At 36.1% G+C, this 23,213-nt stretch overlaps 3 protein-coding genes across 5 annotated transcripts; 2 read left to right on the top strand and 1 right to left on the bottom strand.

Annotated features, from left to right (window-relative positions):
* Positions 1-30: 30 nt before the first annotated feature.
* On the top strand, positions 31-9,616 carry LOC148627944 (uncharacterized). 3 transcript variants are annotated; one of them, XM_088581960.1, is made up of 4 exons: positions 31-331; positions 1,161-1,301; positions 5,718-7,539; positions 8,345-9,616. In XM_088581960.1, the coding sequence occupies exons 1-4, from the start codon at positions 242-244 to the stop codon at positions 8,635-8,637; spliced, it is 2,346 nt and encodes a 781-aa protein (XP_088438086.1). In that variant the 5' UTR covers positions 31-241; the 3' UTR covers positions 8,638-9,616. The 3 variants fall into 3 exon arrangements, with proteins under 3 accessions (XP_088438086.1, XP_088438094.1, XP_088438106.1); XM_088581968.1 differs by lacking the exon at positions 1,161-1,301 and having other exon boundaries at positions 47-331; XM_088581980.1 differs by lacking the exons at positions 31-331; positions 1,161-1,301 and adding an exon at positions 4,525-4,746.
* Positions 9,617-13,011: 3,395 nt separating this feature from the next.
* LOC148627945 (uncharacterized) lies at positions 13,012-14,764 on the bottom strand. The gene has a single exon (XM_088582015.1). It carries the CDS (start codon positions 14,483-14,485, stop codon positions 13,979-13,981), a length of 507 nt encoding a protein of 168 aa, XP_088438141.1. The 5' UTR covers positions 14,486-14,764; the 3' UTR covers positions 13,012-13,978.
* A 5,589-nt stretch (positions 14,765-20,353) lies between these two features.
* LOC148627946 (uncharacterized) lies at positions 20,354-20,728 on the top strand. The gene has a single exon (XM_088545307.1). The coding sequence runs from the start codon at positions 20,354-20,356 to the stop codon at positions 20,726-20,728; it is 375 nt and encodes a 124-aa protein (XP_088401433.1).
* Positions 20,729-23,213: the final 2,485 nt, after the last annotated feature.

Genomic DNA, 23,213 nt, shown 5'->3' on the forward strand with positions numbered 1-23,213 from the left:
GGTTTGTTTAAATAGCTAGTATATATACATAGAAAAAATCAAGCTATTTACCTTATGCATAATATTGCATGAGAATTTCCACAAATTCAATTTTCGGTTTGTTTAAATAGCTAGTATATATACATAGAAGAACGATTTTATTTCATAGCTGAGGCATTCATACGAGGCCTAATAGTAATTGGAATCCAGGAAAATAATAACAATAAAAAACACACAGCTTCGACAACAACACTAATAGAGAATGGCATCGAACAGAGAGACGGATGAAGAAAATAATTTTGGATTCTTTGATATAGGATTGAGGATTTTTCAAGTTAGAGACGAGCGACAGGTAATTTTTTTATTTCCATATCTACCAAACACATCATGATTTATATTGGTCATTTTTAAATTAATATATAAATTCATATGCTTTGTCATGATCTTTATATACGAATGTTATGATGGGCATTGGCCTGTCCAGAAGAATTGTTAAATTTTGTTAATTTTTGCACAGTTGAGTAAATTAAAACATGGAACCCCCAACAATACTTTAAATAAGCATTACGGTTTACAGTAACATATACGACGGATGACATTTGAGTTAGACCTCTGACGAAGGTTCCAAACATGGGACCGAAACCAACCAGATTTAAACAACAGCTCATGACAACTGTCAGATTTGAGTGATGGATTGTGTTATAGTTAGTTCTTCAGTCGGTTTGCCATTTTTTGTTCTTGTACCTTTTTTTTCTTCCGACTGCAGGCCATTAGTGAAGCCTTGCCGCAACTTGAATATGTGACAATTATCACATTATCAAGGGCTGTTAGTAGTATGGTGCAGCATTACCTGTTCTTTATTTTGCATATATCCCGAAACCCCTTTTCAAAAATTCCAGCTTGGAACCCACCCCTATTTAATAATTTCGGGACCTATTCCTCATCATTATTTGACAATCATCATTACTCATCATTACTTCATAGATCTTTAAACATAACTCATGCAGGAGACACCCAGGGATCTTCGACATGTGGGATGTTGCCATTCAGACGTCGACATCTCTGTAATTACTGATATCTTTTTACTAACATTAAATATTCACAAGGCCAAGATGAGCAAATCAGGCCCTCTAGGGCCTTTTGTTTTAAAAACAAACACTTGTCACAAGTTTTATTTTCAGCTACAATATCTCAGAGAAGAGCAAATTTTGGAATCAGCTTACTGTCAAGAATATGTTAAAGCAGTATCTAAAAACTTTGAATGCATGATTAGGTACCAGATGCCTGGAGAAAAGGAAAATGCAATTAAAGAGCTAGAACAGGTAATAAATGGCATTTTATATACTGTTCCATGTAATAATCAGGCAGGTTCAACCAATGATATATATTTAAAAAAAGCGACCTTTCCTCGCTGCCATGAAATTCATCATTAATGTATTCATATCGTAACACGAAAAAAAATCTCATTTCATATCTACATAACGTGTGTTTTTTTTTTCTAAATAAAAATAGGACATTCTAATTTATAAAAAAAAAGTGTTCTTGATTTTCTGCATGATTATTACTTGACGTTTAAATCTCAAAAACGGTTAAAATGACTGTGTGGAATGTATAGTAGTGTATAGCTACATATTGTGATATTGTAAGAACTGCAAAAAATCTCAACTGACACAGTGCAATTAAGGTAGTAGACCTGGGGTAAGGGAGGTAATCCAAATTGAAAGGATTTTAGACACAAGAGCGTTTGAATGATTCCTAATATGAACGCTTCAAAGAGATACTGATGTTAAAACTGACATGAAAATAACCCTAAGAAAGAGTTGACTAATAACCTTGCCAGTTTTATAACTCCTCAACCTTTTAGAGATAAAAAAAAATATACTTTTTTTTATATTCCTTTTAAGACTTCAAGCTTTCTGTTTTCTTTTTGTTCCCTTGTTCAGCATGTGACTCTAACCAGCATTGTACTATGTTTAGCATACAAGTTTGTCATTTCGTACAGAAGTATGAAATACACGGTGAACTGTTCTGAAAATTTCTTCATTGATTTGCATATGTTTAGTCCATATAATAACATGGGGTAGGCATTGGCTAAATCAGCGAGCACCGTGAGCTTTACAATATATGTACCGTCTGTGCGAAACTCGTTGGGGTCGACGCGGATGACAAGTGCAATATTTTTATTTATATTTTAGCAGCAAGCAAGATCAATACATCTATTTGAAAATCTGTCGTGTTAATTAATGGGGGAGTTTTTTTTCAATAAATAAATAACTTGAGCATACCCCCTTTCCCCTCCAAAATGACCAATAACTTTATAACACTTCGCAATACTTTACATTTTTTATCCCTTAAGGGGATTTCTAGCAACATCTATTTCAGTTTTGGCCAGTCAAATCAATCTGTACAGATATCGGATATATTACATTTCTCCAGGGATGGTGGGAATATTTTAGGTAGTACAATACAGTTAGGTCATTTCTGAAAATTTGGTCTCATTTTGTTGAAATAAAGCTGTTTTTAGGCAGTCCACACAGAAATTTCTAGTGTTTTGTCATAAAAAAATGCATATTTTTGAGATCCTTGTTGTGTGGAGGTTCAGGTCATTTATAAGCAATTTAGTGATTATTGTTATAAAATCCAGTAGCCATGGTAAATTACTGAAAAAAATATTACTGAGTTTTAGCACAAATCAGGGTTGCCTTTCCAAAACTAACAGCCAATTACTGTGTTTTATAAAATACCAGGCACTTAGACACTACCACAGGATGAAAGCATGCATGGAGTAGGTGGAAAAAGGGTGAAAATAATAAGACCCTTTTCGATTCATTTTCTCACAATTTTAGTTCCAAAAGTTCGTGCGAAATAAGGTATTTTGAATATCATCCATCTGGTACCAGTATCGTATTGCATATCCCTGAGCGGGTGTACGTCAAAACATGGATGCTATTAAAATATAGTGCATTTTCTTTTCTCCTCTCTACAAACTAATGTTTTGTCAAAAGATATGAACGAGTAATCAAGGGAACCAAGGTTATAGCGGTAATCAAAAGAATGTAATCCAGGGACAAAGACCAGACATAGAAAACAGACATACACAACAAAGAACATAAAGTAATTAAAATCATACATACAAAGTAACAAAAGTAAATGAGCAACTTGGACTCCATTAAAAACTGGGAGCATGGACCAGGTGCACCGGTAGGGTAAGCGTCCTCTGCTTTTCTAGACACACCCGCCGAGTTGCTCATAAAAAGTCAAGTCCGGGGTAGACAAACGAGGAAAGGAAAACTATGACCCGTTGAATACATCAGTTTTCATGGTGCTGATGGATACAACATAACGATCCACGAGTTCATGATGACGACCATAAAACTTCTGTAGTGATGACTTCAATCTTGTAGCAACATAACCCTGTTCCAGAAGCCTATTTGTTGGAGTTCTAGCGCGATACAAAAAGTCTGCGTAGTTTCGGCAAGCTCTGGCATAACGTATGAGTTGTGATATGAACACTCCATACGCAGGAGCCGAAGGGATGTTGCCACAGATGAAAGGAAAGTTGACATTTCTGAATGAAAAGTCATCACGTTTGTCGTAAAGTTTGGTCAATAGTTTTCCTTTACCATCGATTTCTAAGTGTAGGTCAAGATATGAGGCTGACTTCACAGTGTCAGTAGTATCCTTTATCTCTTTATAAGTTCTTTTGGGTAGATGCGATGTATCAAATCCCCGAAATTTGACTATAAAATAGAGCAAACATCACACTGTAAGATGAAGTACTTTTCCACTGAAAAGGTTGGTTTGATGAGTTCAAAACGAAAGTGAAAGTAGGGAAAATGGCTATTTATTGTTCAAGACTACTTTTCTGTCCGGTCTTCGTGGACTCACCCTATTTTTTTTGCGGGAAATTATTTTTTCACATGTCCTTAGAAATGCTACATAAGCGAAAGTTTTATTGAATCAATTTACATATTTTTTTTTAAAATCCTTAAAATATGCACTTCACTATAGAAGTCTATGGGAGAATTAATGCGATACTGAGACCATCTGATGCTGGGGAGAGAACCTAATACGACAGGGGACTGAAACGTTTCGGATACCATTCTTCCTTTAAATTACACCTGTTTTCCATTACGTATATTACATCTGTCTATGTATTAATGCTTAACTACAGTTAAACAATATATCCACCAAATTTCAACTTTTAATTTTAAGTTTTACAAAATTTGATGGGGGTAACTTCTTGTGTGAAACAATGCGCCTTAATGTAACTGTATAGTGCACCCTTACACATATCATGTAACGTAAACAAAATTCAGACAACAGCTGCAAATTCAAAAAACACGAAAATGATTGCCTTTCAGGCGCGTAGCTGCCGTTAGGCAAAAAAGCTTTTGCCTGCACTTAATTTTGCCAATTTTTGTTTTTTTTGTTTTGTTTTTTTTTTTTTTGTTTTTTTTTTTTTTAGATAAAATACATCCAGGAGAGGAATAAATGATGCTCTAAAACGCTATCTCCGCGGAGTTTCGGGGGGGGGGAGCTTCGCTCCCCATCAGGGCTCCGCCCTGGCCCTGCTGGGGGCCTTAATCGGCCCCCAGACACCCTGCCGTAATTTTGCCTACACTTCAGTTTGGCCTCAGCTACGCGCCTGCCTTTCCTATCTTACAAAAGCTATGCTTCGATTTTGACAATATAATCGGAGTTATATTTTTTTCCAAGGCGGGTTAGGTTCTTGACAACAGCAACAGTGGCACAGCGGAGATGCACGTACGTACATATCCACCTGTTTCCGAAGTTTTTTCTAAACATAACATTCACTTCTTTGAACAAGTAAAACAAATTAGAAAAAGACTTGAAAACTATTAGAAAAGATGAATTTATTTACAGTGAAACGTTTATCTTAACCTATATTTTTTATTTGTATGAAAGGAAATGATGAATTTTCTCCGTAAGGACAGACACTTTTTTGTTACTTCCGGGACATGACTTTTTTATTTCGTTAGTATATTGAGGAACCTTAAGGGAAATTTAGAAAGTACTTTAAAGTTGCTATAAGTTTTGTACGGAAATTGATAATATGGACTTTTTGCAAAATAGAGGTTTTTGTATAAGCAAATACCTGAAAATTATCCCCCTTTTTGTAATTTTGGTAAATTAAAAGCCTAGTATCTCTTCTACAAAATTGATAGAAAAAAATTTCATGTTAAATTTGAAAAATTAATCCTTTTGAAGTGAATTTGACTTAATATTTAGTTATTTATTTCAATATCTTGTCTAAATGACCCCAAAATACCAGGTATGGTTCAGCTTGGTCAATGATTACGATTCTAAAAACATAGCAATATTTTAGTCTTAATTGTTCAAAATCTGCACGGTGAATTTTCTTAAAACATGGACAAATGATGCGCCACAGTTATTGTAATATCATGTAGACATTTAAAGAAAATTGAATTATGGAAAAGTTTTGGGAGTACCCCAGGTCTACTACCTTAAGTCTTGTTTGAAAATCATTTCCACCATTTTGTTATTTTTTCTATGTACGAGTGGAGGGGCTTCGGAAAGTTGTAATATGCGTGTTCATTTACTAACTGTTTTGTTTTCTGGTGTTCAATAGTATCATCGTTTTGTTGTTTTATCTGTTCTTGTTTGTACTAGATTAGTTGTTTTCTCTTTACATTAAAACTATAGCAATCCACCTTTCATAGATGAATCAATAATACTTCTTCCTTTTCTGTTAGGCGTCTGAAAACTTCCCAAACAACTTGAATATTCTGGGAAACCTTGCTGCAGTTCATAGGGCAAAAAATGATATCACCGAAGAACGAAAGCATCTGACGAAAATTAATGAGATTATTCGTTCTCCGATGGGCGAAGTAGAAAAAGCACGAAGTAAGGTTGAACAAGGTTACGTTATGATGATAGATCTCCACTCTGAGACGAGAGATGGAACCGAAAAAAGAGTTATGGATTTAAAGAACCAGATAGAAGAAAGCTTACAATTTTCGAAGGGTAGAATAGAGCGAATGAGAAACGAAAATATTCTAGCTCATATAGTCCAAATCCAAAAGCAGTTGCTTGGCGCACCGAGTGATTGTTACAAGGAAACCACCCAAGAGAGAACGCTGGCACTGAAGAAACTTGAAATGGGGGTAGAACTAATGGAGAGAAACCACGTACGTGGAACTATTGATAAAGCAGAAGTGATCGTTTGGAAGCACTATTTAGGCAAAGCTTACATGAGAGTCAGTGGCGGAAGCAACGAAATAACGTCACTGATTTCAAAGAAAATAAATGTTGAGAAGGCAGCTGAAATTTTCGTCGAAATTGTAAATCATTTTGAAAACGAGCCCTCAAACGAACAGGATTCAATTCTGCTATCGAGATCATATGCTTATCTTATTTACTTATGTTTACGAAAGAATCATTTATATAAAGAGTCGAAAATGACAAAAATAAGAGTAAAAGGCATTGTTGTTCGTGACAACCCAGAAAAGGTGATCGAAATTGTAATAGCGTTGAACGATAAACATCCCGACCGCGTTGCGTTAAATAAAATAGGAATTATATACACACAGGAGTCAAAATGGGACCAAGCAGAAAGAGTCTTAACGAAATCCATACAAAATTTTCCAGAATGGAACTGGTATGCGTATTCGTGGCTTTGCTACTTGTTTTTACAAAAACACGTTGAGAAAGTAAAAGACGAACGAACGAAACGAGAGCGCAATAAGATGGAATCAACGGATCTTATGACAGCAAAAACATTCGGGAAACAAGCTTTAGATATGCGAAAAACAAGTCTTACTCTTTATAGAATGGCAAAGGTTTGCTCGTATTTGGGAAACCCAGAAGAAGCCATTGGGTATTTAAGAGACGCACTTAGTACCCATGAATGTGAAAGACATGCTGCTATGTACTCTTTACTTGGTTCATGCTTGTATGAAGAAAACAAAATTGATGATGCATTTCAAATGCTGAAAATTGCAACGACATTGGAACCTAAAAATCAAAAAGATCCTTTGATATATCGAGATTTCTTATTACTGCTGTTGCGCAGGTTCAGAGAGAATGAAAAACGGCAAAGGAATGACAAATTTGGTAGAAGAAATGAATTGGAAATAATATGCTGCCTGTTAGAGGAAGGCCATAGGAAGCACAAGATGAGAATAAAGTATCAGACAATAGGGGCACTTAACGATTACCCCCATGAAATGATAGAAGTGATATTTGTCATGACGAACCAGGAATTAACAAAGAGAAGGAAAGTTATTATTGACATGTGCATAGAAGGATTCAAGCATCACAAGGGAAATGGGGTAAAAAGACGATGTACTATCCTTGAGGCATTCTATGACGAACGTCTCAAATCCCCAGTCAACGAGGAAGAAGCAGAAGAGAACGAACCAACTACCAGCGAGACCACAACACCTCAAATACTTGTAGGAGATGTCAAGTTCGACTATTACATTCTTTTTCCTCGGTCTGCCAGAAGTTGGATTAAAAATTTCTACATAGACATACTTGGTTCTGATATCAACTCAAAAGAACAGTTGTTGAGAGGTATCATATCACCCTTTTTATATCGTTCATTAGTTTATAGTATTTCATGAGTCGTCATCCATTTTTTTGGGGCTTTGTAAAAAAATACATATTCAGAGTTACTGTACTTTACTATAAAATAGAACGAAATTGTTTTAATTGTATCCTTTATGTTCTTTTCCCAAAAACTTAGCTTGATGAATATCTCATCCGTAGTCCACTACATTGAATCCGTGATATTACTGAACGATACGATACGAATCCTCTCGTGTCGATTTTATTTTTGATTGCACATCTACCGCCGCTTGTGATTACAATTGCTATTGAAATTACTTGCACTTTACTTCTTGTAATTTTTTGCACATAATTGAGAGACTTTTCTAGGTCTTGCCTCCAGTGGTTTTATGGGTATAGGTTTTATTTTTGAAAGATGCGGAAGTGGCGCTGTAAAGCTGAAAAAGAATAAACCTTCATTGTTCCGCAAACTAAATGAAAGGTTTTATACGAGTACTAGTAAAGTAATTAATTCATGGAAATGAACTAATAGAAACTTACAATATACTCCAGTGAAAAAAAAAACATATTATAGGTTTGGCGCGAGTGTGGTTCGCTTTTGTAGTATTAATTGGTTACTATACCTCTTTTGGTTGTAAAAAAAAAAGATGCATAACATTATAAAATCATGAATGCAAATACCGTTTTGCAAAATGAGTGCTTCAGAATGAAAAAATAATAATAAAAAGGATCTATTAAAAAAAGGACGTTAACAAGAAAAAGAGGCATAAAATACTTAATAGTTATTCATGTTCTTTCTTTTTATTTTCAGGTCGGAAATTCAAACCTAGCGACACAGCCTCCTCTGTCCTAAAGGAATGTAAAAAGATTCTAATCGTTATTACTGAAGACTTTGACAATTCACCCGTAAAAACCTTGGCACAAGAACTCCTTAAACAGGGCATTGACAGAAAAGGTGATGTCATACCGATTCTGAAGGATGCAGAAAGGATTCCAGACTTTTTACAAGTAATAGAACCGTGTGATGTAGATGATATTTTCAGGATAAGGAATGCAATTCTTAGCTATAACATTGAAAGTGACAGCACGTGCACAGATCCCTGAGATATGACAGCACATGCACAGATTTTTGAAATATGACAGCACGTGCACAGATCTCTGATACGACGACCATAAAACTTATGTAGTGATAAGTAGCCACATATATTGAAGAGACCCCTTATCAAGAATTCGTTTTAGTTCTTAAAATAATTATTGGGGACGCTTATTTTGTTATTTTCCAATTTCTCCGCGACATATCACTTCCAGATGAATATTTTTGTTCTAATCAATCTGCTATACGCCTACTTGCTCGGTCATGTTGCGGTAGAGCTATCCGCTCTCGCTGAAAGGTGTTCGCTATCAGATGATTTTGAAGCATTAATCTAGATTTGACAGTGGCAAATATCCATTTAGAGCACACTGAGAATGGTTAATTTGACACCGTCAAATCCACAATTACCGCCTCAAAATCTTTAAATGAAGTAGTTATGTCCTTTATATACTGTGAAAGTCATTTTATTCGAGAATACCAATATTTGTGGATTAAAGAAGAAACGCAAGTCCGTGGATTCTCAAATTCGTGGTTTTGAGGTTTTCAGTATACACATCAATGAAAATCTCCTTTTTCTTGAGAACCATATTTCATGGCCTACCCAAGAAAACCATGAAAATTGGTACCCCACGAACAATAGTACTTTCACAGTTAATGATGTATATTAATGACATGAATTAATTGATTGGTATTTGGTCATGCTATATGTCTATTTTACCTGTATGTTTAAAAAAAATGGACCAAATGTAGGATTTCTTTTTGGCGCAAACGTAATGTTTTTTTGTTTTTTTTTGGGGTTTTTTTTTTGGCGCAAATGTAATGTGATTTGGCGCAATAGTTAAGCACCGGGTCATGATCTGTAATAGGAGAGAGAAAATGAGCAATTGTTGTGTATACAGTCTTAAAGTTTTCTTTTGTGACAATTATCGAAAATTAATTAATGATTGTTAGAAATAAACCTACATGCAGTGTAATGCAATTTAAAGTTAATTCTATCGTCACTCACTACTTTATTGTTTAGTATATTTATTCTGCTATTGTTTACATATGAGCAGTGAAATGCATTGACAATATATATACTACCACTGTCATAATATAACTTTTATTGTGAAGAAAAAAGCCTTAAAAAAACAAAAAGACAGTTTTTATTATGTTCTATGATCGTAAGCACAATGTTGTGGAGATCTTCCTGGGTGTGTCCTGCAGATCTAAGATGGTACAGGCCTTACATCTTTTAACTCCACATGGTCGACACTGGCTCGTTGTATTTTGTTTGGGCTGAGAAATCTCTGCTCTTACGAGGGCATCTCTGAGACACCCCTTCTTTATTTTCATTCAGATTCCTTATCATTTACTTATGTGTGTCTTTGATAAAGGTACAATCACCCATAGCGTACGTGATTCAGCTTCTGAATCTATGTTTTGATCTTGAACTTTATTAGTTTTATGCCGAAGAAGGAAATCGGTTATCCGAAATATTCAATGTAAATTTCACCATCTTTTGGTGATGTTTAACGTATTTAGACGTTTATAGATGCATATTTTTGGTCGTTACCTCCGCGGGACTCGAACTGGTACCGCTATGACATCTATAGCAACACCGCCTGCTCAAAGTCCAGCGTCCCGTTCTTGGTAGAGATTCCTCGTACTTTGTAAGAAATAATTCCAAGTCATCCTCCAAATATACAGAAGATGTTTACAAAATGCTGGAATTTTTAATCGACAATATATATATTTGTCCAGTGTGGTGGACGCGTTTTTCAACAAACGGTCGGCATTCCAATGGGAATAAATAGTGCTCCTCTATTTGCTGACCTTTTCCTTCACTCTTATGAGGCTGACTTTATAGCTGATCTGATCCGAAAGAAAGAATATCGTTTAGCTAGATCCTTTAATCTCAGTTTCCGCTATATAGATGACGTTATACGGTGGTACTTTGACATTACATAATGGTATTTTGACATTATATGATGGTACTTTGATATTATATGATGGTACTTTGTCATTTTGTAAAGACAAAAGGAAATTAGAAGCAGAATGACAATGTTTCTTAAATGCTGTGATAATAACACGTCTCAAACAGTCTTAAACTATTTTTTGTCAGGTGTCACCAACTTATTTGTTCCTATAAGGGTTAGATCGGACAAGGGACTGGAAAACATGTCAGTTGCAGACTTTGTGCTCAGTGAAAGGGGTGATGGAAGTATGTTAACAGGCCCGAGTACTCACATTCAAAGGATTGAGAGATTATGGAGGGACACATTTGATGGTGTCCTATGTTATTTTTATAACTTATTCTCCATTTCTCTTGTCTTGTACCATACATGGTAGAGTTTTGATACTGATCAGTTGTTAGACCTTGGATAGTACTACATGATCATTCACTAATAATTAAGCCACTATGACCTTCAGTTTTTGCTTGAGTTGATTTGGTACAAATATAGATATCTTAGGTTTAATTGAATCCCATTTTATATGTAATTTGTTGCTTAACCGTTTTTAATTGTGAGCCTTGTTCCTTGTTATTGGTTTTTTTTGTGTTTTTGTTTGTTTTGTTTTTTTTGTTTTGTTTTTTTTTAGTTGTTTTGTATCCAAGTCAACTGTGTTATATGTATAATATTGTTTTTTGTATGACCGTTTTTGTTTTATTTGTTGGTTAATTGTTTTGCAGTCCTGAATTGTCACTTAGGTGAAATGAAAATACTGTATTTTTGTGTGGTGAAAATATGTCAATTCGAAATCAAATTTTGTTCTACCTACTACATTTCGAAATCAAATTTAATGTTGAATTTGTCCGACGACTATATGACATTCCCTGAAATGGGGAAGAAAAACATGGTTTCACGTTGAGATGATCATAGAAATTGGATGGATTTGATGCCAAGCGGGAGCATCCATGTCCCATGGACACGTTCTTCAATTTTCATTTTTGTATTTGCTGACCATGGTTTTTGTTTTAAATATTACTGTTTCTGTGGCATTTTAAGCTTAATGGACATGTCTTTCCAATCTAATTAAAACCAGGTCTTCTCATTGCTCCTATCTGTAGATGCATGAAGATCTAGTGATCTGTGTTAATGACCTTTTTTGGACGTCTCTGGTTTTATCCTTTTCCCAGATCATAGAAACTGCAGTTTCGTTGGTCAATGACAAAGGTCACTAGAACAGAAAGTAGAATGGGGTTTCCTTAGATCTTCATGCAGCAATAGATGAGAGCAATTAGAAGCAGATTAAACAGATTGATGTCTTTAAAAAGTTATTGGATTATATTCTTGAACAATGCAGTTTTCCTTTAAGTGGAAATACACAGAATGATATTGGGGTTTGGAGTAGCATGTGCTCATTGCAAAACTGTTTAATTTTACATGTTTTTACTTATTCGCTATGGTAACATATTCATGACAAATATATTTTGTTTTGATTAAAAAGTATGGCTGCTGGTACTATATATGGAACATCGGGGCAAATTGTTGTTTTTGGTCAATATATCGAAAATCTGACATAGAGTAGAAATGATCAGAACAATAAGAGTTAACCACCCTACAATTTTGAAGTAAATCTGATGACCCACCTGAGAGTTATTGCCCTTTTTTCTTTGTTAAGAAAATTAATATCTACCTACCCCGCAATTTTGAAGTAAACCCAATCTCTATCTTGGAGTTATTGCCCTTGAACATAAATTGTGGGTTTGTGAAAAGTTCCCCACATGGAAGTGCCCTTACTGTTGGGGAACACATTATTTGTACATAGACTATATTTGATTGTTTGTATTAATTAGCTTTAGTTGAAGTTTTTAAAAAGTTACTTGAATGTTTGAATGTTTGTGTATGCTTTTAGATCACATGCAAAGGTGGGTAAGCTTATATCACCACTTATCCTAACCTCAAACAACTTGACCCAACGAACTTGACTTCCATTATGTTTTTCATTTGATGAAGAGAGAAATGTTGTTTTAGTCTCTCTCTTTCTTTTCAGTGACGCTCGTCCAGGCCACACATTGTTTGTCTTTTGACCTAGACTTTAGATGTATGGCACATGAGTGTATTGCCAGAATGCGTGTTGTGATCGTCAGGTCAAATTATTAGTGTTAACTTGTCTCAAACATGTTTCTATCTTTTTACTTAGGCTTCAGATATTTGACTTTTACACATATGGTGTAAAATAATTGTTGTAACTTTGACACATTTCTTCCATCATAGATAGTGGCAGGGGATGATTTCATTTAATGGAAATGCAAACAACTAACTTTTGAGTTGATTGATATGAACAATGAAATTATGTATTAGACTTTATGTACAATGGTGTATCTTATTGTATTATGGGTGCCGTCATCATAGAAGACTGAACACAGTGTTAGACATGTATTTGTATGTTTTCATGTGCTGTGCATTATGCTCATAAATGAGCACGAGTGTGTACATAGAGTGAATCCATACTCTGATTTTGTCAGTCGAAATCGAGGTTAAAACAATCTATGTTAGCGATCTTGTGGAAAATATCTTTAACAATAAAATCAAATATTGTAGAAATGTTCATAGCAAGGTTCTGAAGAAGTGCATCCTGGCCAACACAGGCTATTACAAACTATAAGATGCTGAAATTTTTTAAAGATCAACTTGTGTTAATTTATCAACAAATTTAATTTCTTGTAATAATTTCCAAACACTTTAAATAGTCATTTATTCCAAAGTTTTCATGAGTTCGTTGATTAAATGGCTAATTGGTGCAAATATTGGTCGGTCCCCTTCCTCTGTGTTATTCAAATTAATATGTCCGTCAAGTCCATACTCTAGTAATTCTGTTTCACTAAGTTGTATGCCTACTGGATTTTGAAGTTGGCCAGATGACCACAAAATCAACGGAAAGGAGACGATTTAACAGTACGCATCCTATGACCAGCCCATGCTGTTTCCCACAGTTGAAGCCGTCTGTTTATCTCCCCATTATATATATATATATATGAAATGTAGAACTCCTAAATGCTGAAGGTTGAATGAATCTAAAATATCTTGATCTTCCATATAATAGAATAAGTTATAAAAATAGCATAGGACACCATCAAATATGTCCCTCCATAATCTCTCAATCCTTTGATTGTATGTACTCGGGCTTGTTAACATACTTCAATCACCCCTTTCACTGAGCTTAAAGTCTGCAACTGACATGTTTTCCAGTCCCTTGTCTGATCTAACCCTTATAGGCACCCCGAAGTTGGCGACACCTGACAAAAACAGTTTAAGACTGTTTGAGACGTGTTATTATCACAGCATTTACGAAACATTGTCATTCTGCTAAAACCATCAACACCACCTATTATTACGAATCGCCAGCGTACAAGCTTATGAATAGTGTCTATATGCCACAAGTGGTTAGGCCCATTACGTCATAAAGTCGTCTGTGAAGTCTTCCCAATTTCCTTGTTTGAGCTCCAAATGAGTCTAAACGTTGAATAGAGTCTCTTAGACGCCACCTCTGTACTATAATGCCTTTGACAATTAACATATGTTTAAGCATATTTTCAACACACAGAGGAAACTCTTGAATAGTTTCTCCCAATACAACATCAAGGTCATCATCGTTAGGTTCTGAAAATGTACGTTTACTCAGATCAAACTGTGCCATTCTTCGATATATTGTACGTTCAGATACAAATGAAAGCTTTGCAACATCCGAGATCAAAAATCCATTATCAAGTAAATTTTCAAGTGTAGATTTGTCTATGTCAAATTTAGGAGGTCCGGAACTTCCATGAATTTTCTGTGGTTTAATTGTTCCACATTTAATACACTCAATTCGAAGCTTCATCATGTCTGCTGTATTTGAAACTCCTAGAGCTTCTAATTCATGTCTCGAAAGCATACCCACAATGTTTGGTGTTATCTTTTCTCTTTAAAAATGTACAAACGCATGCTTCAAATCAACCTTATTTAGTACACTCAACATGAGTGATGCCTCCATTTTGTTTTTTTTTTCTAATTTCCAAAGATTCCTTTTGTCTTTTCAAAATGACAAAGTACCATCATATAATGTCAAAGTACCATCGTATAATGTCAAAGTACCATCATATAATGTCAAGGTACCATCATATAATGAAAGTTTTTAACATAAGGCAGTTACGGCGTTCCATACATGCCCATAGACACTTAGTTTCACGTGATGATTACTATCATGCGAGTATTAGTTGGTTAGTCAAGTTTTTAAATATAAAAGGAAGATTGGTATTGAATTTGGGAGATATGTCCTCAACCATTAGGGAATTAAGACCAAAAGCAAGCATTTCATATAATTGAAGTATATTACATGGAACTCAAGTAATTAAATTAAATAATGTCCCACAAATTCGAAAGGCCTGTCTACCACGGTTATTGAGAGACAAAACGAACGTATGCCGCTGCATGGAGGTTGCATATACTTCAGATGTCGGATTCCGGCGCAAATATAACGACATTCATACTGAGGTCTAATAGTTATTGCAATCCAGAGAAATAGAAAAAAAAAATAGCTTCAATGACAGCACTATAGAATGGCATCGGACAGAGAGACGGACAAAGAAAATAATTTTGGATTCTTTGTTTTTGTACGAATGTTATGATCGACTATTATCAGTGGCGAGTCCAGGAAGAGGGTTCCTGGAGGTAGATTGCAACTTTGTTAAACTTTGTTTATGTGGGCACAATTTAGAAAAATCATAACAAAGTACTGACCTAGAAGCATTCTATGATAGCGTCTCTAATCTTCAGTCTACATTTTTTTCCTCGGTCTGCAAGAAGATGGATTAAAAAAATCTACCCAGACGTACTTGGTTCTGATTTATTATTTCATGAGTTATCACCTATTTGGGCTATTTGAAAATGCATATTCAGATCCTTTGTGTTACAGTACTTTACTATATAGTAAAAAAAATGTTTTACTTGTATCCTTCATGTTCTTTCTCAAATAACTCAGCTTCATGAATATCTCATCATTACCGGAGTCTACGACATTGAGTCCTTGATATCACGGAACGACATGATAAGAATCCTGTTGTGCCAATTTTATTTATGATTGCACAGCTACACCCCTTGTAATTATAGTTCCCATTACAAATACTTACATTTTAACGTCTTGTAATTTTTGCATAGAAAAGTGAGAGGTTTCTCTGTCTTGCCTTCAGAGGTTTTATGGATATAGGTCTTATCTTTCGAAGGAGTAATCAAGGGAACCAAGGTTATAGCGGTAATCAAAAGAATGTAATCCAGGGACAAAGACCAGACATGGAAAACAGACATACACAACAAAGAACGTAAAGTAACTAAAATAATACATACAAAGTAACAAAAGTAAATGAGCAACTCGGACTCCACTAAAAACTGGGAGCATGGACCAGGTGCACCGGTAGGGTAAGCGTCCTCTGCTTTTCTAGAAACACTCGCCGAGTTGCTCATAAAAAGTCAAGTCCGGGGTAGACAAACGAGGAAAGGAAAACTATGATCCGTTGAATAAATCAGTTTTCATGGTACAGATGGATACACCATAACGATCCACGAGTTCATGATGACGACCATAAAACTTCTGTAGTGATGACTTCAATCTTGTAGCAACATAACCCTGTTCCAGAAGCCTATTTGTTAGAGTTCTAGCGCGATACAAAAAGTCTGCGTAGTTTCGGCAAGCTCTGGCATAACGTATGAGTTGTGAAATGAACACACCATACGCAGGAGCCGAGGGGATGTTGCAACAGATGAAAGGAAAGTTGACAATTCTGAATGAAAAGTCATCACGTTTGTCGTAAAGTTTGGTCAATAGTTTTCCTTTATCATCGATTTCTAAGTGTATGTCAAGATATGAGGCTGACTTCACAGTATTTGTAGTATCTTTTATCTCAATGTCTTTGCTGTAGATGCGATGTATCAAATCCCCAAAATTAGGATTGTTTTAAGATAATACGTCATCTTTACAGTGGAAACTGAGATTAAAGGATCTAGCTAAACTACAGGTCGGCAAGTAGAGGAGCACAATTTGTTCCCATTGGAATGCCGACCGTTTTTTTGAAAAAAACACGTCAACCACACTGGACAAATATGTTGTCGATTAAAAATTCCAGCATTTTTTAAACATCTTCTTCTGTGTATTTGGAAGATGATTTGGAATTATTTCTTACAAAGTATGAGGTATCTCTACCTAGAACTATATATTTGTATCTAGGTGTACCATCTTTTTTGAAAAAACAACGATGTATAATGTTTTTAAGACGGGATTTTATTTGAGTATGGGGAATAGAAGTATACAGTTTTGAAAAATTATAGGTTTTAATGCTATTATATTCTGATAATAGTCTTGAACTGATTGTCTCCAAAAGATCTTTCGAATTTTTCAGGATCCACATTGAATTAATACCACTAAGGGATTAACAGGTGTTGTGGTAGGACTGCAGACCCTCTTTGACAGCTTTTAGTATAGAAGTTCAAAGATTTGAAAGAGGTTTGATGGTACATTTTGCAGATCCAGCAATGTAATATTGTTTGTATGGATTCTTGTGGAGTTTAGGAATCCAGTACATAGACGGTAAATCACAACCATCGTCCTTGGTAGAGAGACCGAAAGAGGATAGCACAAATTTATGGTTTTCCACAATCTCTTCTTTGGAGATTGTGGTAGTAGTATAAGTCTTATCTCTTTTCTACGTCTTCCGCTGATAATAAACATTGGATGTAAAACGTTTCACAGACAAAAACAATTTTGTTTTGGGCTTTGTCTGTTGGTACGACAACATAATTGTCATGTATAGTAGACAATATTTTTGCTACAATGGGGTCTTTGAAAACTGATGTAGCATCGGCACTCATTTACCTACTTAAAACTTTCATTCGTTTCAAAATTAAAGATCACAGGGTCTTTAACTACTCTGACAGAGATGAATGTCGTCTTCTTCTCGTTTTGTCCATTTTCTTAACAGGATCTATTAGAAAAAAATAGAGGAAGAGACAAACAGACGTATTAATTGTTCGTGTTCTTTCTTTTCATTTTCAGGTCGGCAGTTCAAACATAGTGACACAGCCTCAACTGTCCTTAAGGAATGTAAAAAATCTTATCATGATTACCGAAGACTTTGATGAAGATAGTAATTTATCTGTAAAAGCCTTGGTACAAGAACTCCTTGAACTGGGCATTGACAGATGAGGTGATGTCATACCGATTTTGAAGGAGACAGCGAGGATTCCAGACTTTTTACAAGTAATAGCAGCAAGTGACGTAGGTGATATTTTCAGGGTAAGGAACGCAGTTCTTGGACTTAGCTATAGCATTAAAAGTAACAACACGTACTAAAATATCTGAGATATCAGTCAGTCAAATTATAACGACCACAAAACTTATGTAGTAATAATAGCCACAAATATTGAAGATACCTATGTATCATGAATTTGGCGCTGTTGCGCATAGCGCAATTATGAACACGATTGATAAGTATTGTAACGTTACGTATGTATCTATGTAAGTCATTACTATGCAGAAAACGTCTCCATCTTAAATAAACGTATTTGATACATGAGCGTATTATCTCGGCATTCCCTCATACAAAACATTGGTGCCGTGACCAATGGAGAAGTATCAAGCCATCCGTAGAGGTCACAGAAGTGTCGTCACACGTTTGATTAACAAGACGGATGAAAGAATTGAAGAACTATTCGCCCGGGAGATTTGCACGGCCATAGATTCATTGGGGACAAAACGAGAGGTGTTGAAAACTTTAGAAAATGAAATCATAGATGATACTGAAGTTGAAAACATGGAACGGGAGATTCTTGATGCGAACGATTTCAACTAAAACATGGAATCAACACAGGTAAAAGGAATCACTGGAAGAAGGAAACTCAACGCAACGATTGGTAAGTCAAGCACATTCCTCGTCCCATTCTTTCTCTGTCCTCAACCAGAATTCCAATGAAACACACCAACAAGAATCCAATATGAACACTGAAATCGCATCCCAACCCAGCGTCGCATTCTTGCCAAGTTTCTACCATAGACTACCAAAACTTGATTTGCCTAGATTTAACGGAGGTATTATAGCATGGACACTCTTCTGGGACTTATTCGAGACCACAATACCCACCAAGCCGTTTCTCACAAATGTACAAGTGTTTAGTACCTATGGTCAGAACTGGGTCATTCTGCCGAACAATGTTTATTAGGATTAACCCTATCTAGCGCAAACTACGATCAAGCGATATGTCTCTTGAAGGAGGGTTACGGAGATGAGCGACAAATCGCCGTTGCATACATGTAAAACTTGTTAGAATTACCCAGTCCCTCCTTCACCTCAGGCAGTTTAGGCACATTTTACGATAGCATGGAATCGAGTATTCAAGGGCTCGAATCACTTGGACAATCGGAAGACAGTTTTGGTTCACTACTAATTCCGATAATTCTCAAGAAACTACCTATTGAAATGAGAAAATACATGACCCATGAAAGCGGAAAAAAGAGCTGGGGTATTTGCTCGTTACGAGAAGCCATATCAAAAGAAATGCATGTCAAAGAATCGAATTCCGCCGAGAATATACACCCACCGCATCGTTCGTCACAGGCGCGATGTCTAAATATGGTAAGAGTCAGTCAACCCTAGTTCCATTCTAAGCCATCACCTAGGAAACAGAAAACCAATTAGTGCGTGTACTGTAATGGAACCCATCACCCATCCGAATGCACTGAATATGACACTGCCGAGAAACGTTTTGCCAGAATCAAACAAAAAATACTTTATTTTAATTGCCTCGGAAATTACCAGGCATCAGATTGCAAATAAAAATATTCGTGCAGTACATGTAACAAGCGACGTAATGTTATGAAAAGGAGAAGAGTGAGAAATCTGTGAAAAGAATCGAAAACCGCAGTGAACGTAGTAAATAAAGAAGAGATCTCTACAGCAGCGTTACACAGTACGCAAGAGAGATTAATGAACAACGTGCACAGGAATGATGTCTTACTTAAAACAGCCGTATTCACCGTGTCCAATGGAACAAATACAACCACTGCACATATACTACTAGATGAAGGCTCACAAAAATCGTTTGTTTCAGAAGAGTTAGCAGAAAGATTGAACTGAACCTTAAACCTTGTGGAACGTCAACACTCAGCATAGCCTCATTCGGAGACTCTAGCCGAAATATCAGAAATCTAAAGAAACCGTAATACTAGAAAACATGAAAACTGTTCTTATCGTTTCAACCATAGCAGCACAATTGACAAACCGTACACGTCTTTAAGCGCTAAACTACCCTTTCTCAAGTGATTGAAATTAGGTCACCCGGTTACAGAGGATGCAAACTTTGAAATTTCAGTGCTAATTGTAGCCGATTTCTATTGGGAAATTGTTGAAAATCAAATTATACGCGACAACGGACCCACAGTTTTCAAGTCAAAACTCGGATACCTTCTTTCTGGCCCGATATTCATCAGCAACGTTTCAACTACTGCAACAATGATGGATGTACTTATACAACACAGAGGAGAAAAAAGTGGATTTCTGGAGGTTCTGGAACAGAATCAATAGGTGTAACTCAGAAGGAAACACAGGCCCACGAGCTAAGTTTGTATGATGCGTATGAATCGAGTATTGAACACGAAAATGGTAAATACATAGCAAAACTACCATGGAAAGTTCACTATGATGAACTACCAAGTAATTAACACATCGCAAGAATACACACAGAGGGATTGATCAACAGACTACGAAAGGACCCGGATATGGGTAAAGTATACGGCAAGATTATAGCTGACCAACTGATACGCGGCTTCATAGAGAAGGTCAGTGAAAATGAGCAAACAGAACACAAGGTACATTTTGTACCTCATCATGTTGTGGAAAAGGACTCAACAACAACGCCAATTAGACTTGTATTCGACTGTAGCTGCCTCAAGTCACCCAACAGAGCTAGTCTGAAATCCGTACCACCCGCCATGAATGACTTAACAGGGATTCTCACAAGATTCAGATTAAACAGATATGGCGTAACAACTGACATAGAAAAGGCATTTCTACAAATTGAGCTACTCAATGACGACCGAGACGTAACGAGATCCATGCGACCTGTCCAGTCCATTAGCCACCTACCGTTTTAGAGTAGTCCTCTAGAATATTGAAGAATGGACTATACGTGAACAACATACTTAATAGTTTTGAGAGGATAATGAGCTTATGATCACGTCACTTTTTGAGAGAAGGGGGATATTTAACTTGAGTTCGTTGTCCTCAAACTATGAGCCACTTTGCTAGTTAGTTTCCAATATGAAAACTGCGTCGGCCCGGACAGGACGATTAAAATCGACTCAAACGGAACAATGAAAAAGACTCAATATCATTCCAAGACAACTTCAACCCAGATTACGAGAATACACGCTTGACAAAACGGGAACTACCCTACCGCTGCACCTGGTACATGCTCCCAGTTTTTAGTTCCTCATTTGCTTTTGTTACTTTGTATGTATGATTTTAGTTACTTTATGTTCTTTATTGTGTAAGCATGTTTTCCATGTCTGGTCTTTGTCCCTGGATTGCATTCTTTTGATTACTGCTATAACCTTGGTTCCCTTGATTACTCTTACAACAGTCATCTAGGATTTTCGACCTACTTGGATTCATGAGTCCAGTTCCGTCCGCGCGAAACTAATAATGCAGAATTTATGGAAAGAAAAATATGAATGGGACCAGCCACTACCAGAGAACATAAAAGATGGAATGAAATTGTACATGAACTACGCAAAGCTGTAACTTTGGGGATTCCGAGATGCTACTTTACTGACACAATAGCCACTAACTCTAGCAAAAACATTGTCTACTATACATAACAAATATGTTGTCGTACCAGCAGACAAAGCCCAAAACAACATTGATTTTGTCTGCAAAACGTATTACTTCCAATGTTTATTATCAGAGGTAGACGTAAAAAATAATAGCAGTGATAAGACCTGTACTCCTATCACTCTCTCCAAAGAAGAGATTGTGGAAAACCATAAATCTGTGCTATCCTCTTTTTGGTCTCTCTACCAAGGACGATGATTGTGATTTACCGTCTATGTACTGGATTCCTAAACTCAACAAGAATCCAAAACTGTATACTTCTATTCCCCATACTCCCGACTTAAAAACATTATACATCGTTGTTTTTCAAAAAAAAAAAGATGGTACACCTAGATACAAATCTAGGTAGAGATTCCTCATACTTTGTAAGAAATAATTCCAAATCATCTTCCAAATACACAGAAGAAGATGTTTAAAAAATGCTGGAATTTTTAATCGACAACATATTTGTCCAGTGTGGTGGACGTGTTTTTCAACAAACGGTCGGCATTCCAATGGGAACAAATTGTGCTCCTTTAGTTGCTGACCTATTCCTTCAATCTTGTGAGGCTGACTTTATAGCTGATCTGATCCGGAAGAATGAATATCGTTTGGCTAGATCCTTCAATCTCAGTTTCCGCTATATAGATGACGTATTATCTTAAAACAATCCTAATTTCGGGGATTTGATACATCGCATCTATCCAAAGGAACTTGAGATAAAGGATACTACAGACACTGTGAAGTCAGCCTCATATCTTGACCTACACTTAGAAATCGATGGTAAAGGAAAACTTTACGACAAACGTGATGACTTTTCATTCAGAATTGTCAACTTTCCCTTCATCTGAGGCAACATCCCTTCAGCACCTGCGTATGGAGTGTTCATATCATACGTTATGCCAGAGCTTGCCGAAACTACGCAGACTTTTTGTATCGCGCTAGAATTCTAACAAATAGGCTTCTGGAACAGGGTTATGTTGCTACAAGATTGAAGTCATCACTACAGAAGTTTTATGGTCGTCATCATGAACTCGTGGATCGGTATGGTGTATCCATTTGTACCATGAAAACTGATTTACTCAACTTGTCATAGTTTTCCTTTCCTGGTTTGTCTACCCCGGACTTGACTTTTTATGAGCAACTCGGCGGGTGTTTCTAGAAAAGCAGAGGACGCTTACCCTACCGGTGCACCTGGTCCATGCTCCCAGTTTTTAGTGGAGTCCGAGTTGCTCATTTACTTTTGTTACTTCGTATGTATGATTTTAATTACTTTATGTTCTTTTTTGTGTATGTCTGCTTTCCATGTTTGGTCTTTGTCCCTGGATTACATTCTTTTGATTACCACTATAACCTTGGTTCCCTTGATTACTCTTCCACAACAGAACTACACATATTTACCGATTCTAGTCTCGTAGCATATGGAGCATGTGCGTACATCACTAGTGATGTCCATAAACAGAGTCACACCAATGAAAGAGATCACTTCCAAAGACGGCACTAATGAGAGTCGTTTTAGGATCGAGATTAGCCAAACATTTTCTTCAGAATGTTGGAATCATGAACGTTATATTTGATGCGATAGTCAAATAGTGTTGAAGTGAATAATATTAAAGAAGCCTCAGGAGAAATTCATAACAAATCGAATAAAAGAGATCAATGAGAATGTACAAATACAACAATAGCAATATTGTCTAATCGACTCAAATACCGCCGATTTACTGATAAAAGGAACGTCAGCCTACAATGTGAAAAATGCAATCTAGA

Source organism: Perna viridis, chromosome 1 (assembly GCF_037379345.1).
Source record: "Perna viridis isolate PV_CMFRI_1.1 ecotype Kerala chromosome 1, ASM3737934v1, whole genome shotgun sequence".
Taxonomy (NCBI): domain Eukaryota; kingdom Metazoa; phylum Mollusca; class Bivalvia; order Mytilida; family Mytilidae; genus Perna; species Perna viridis.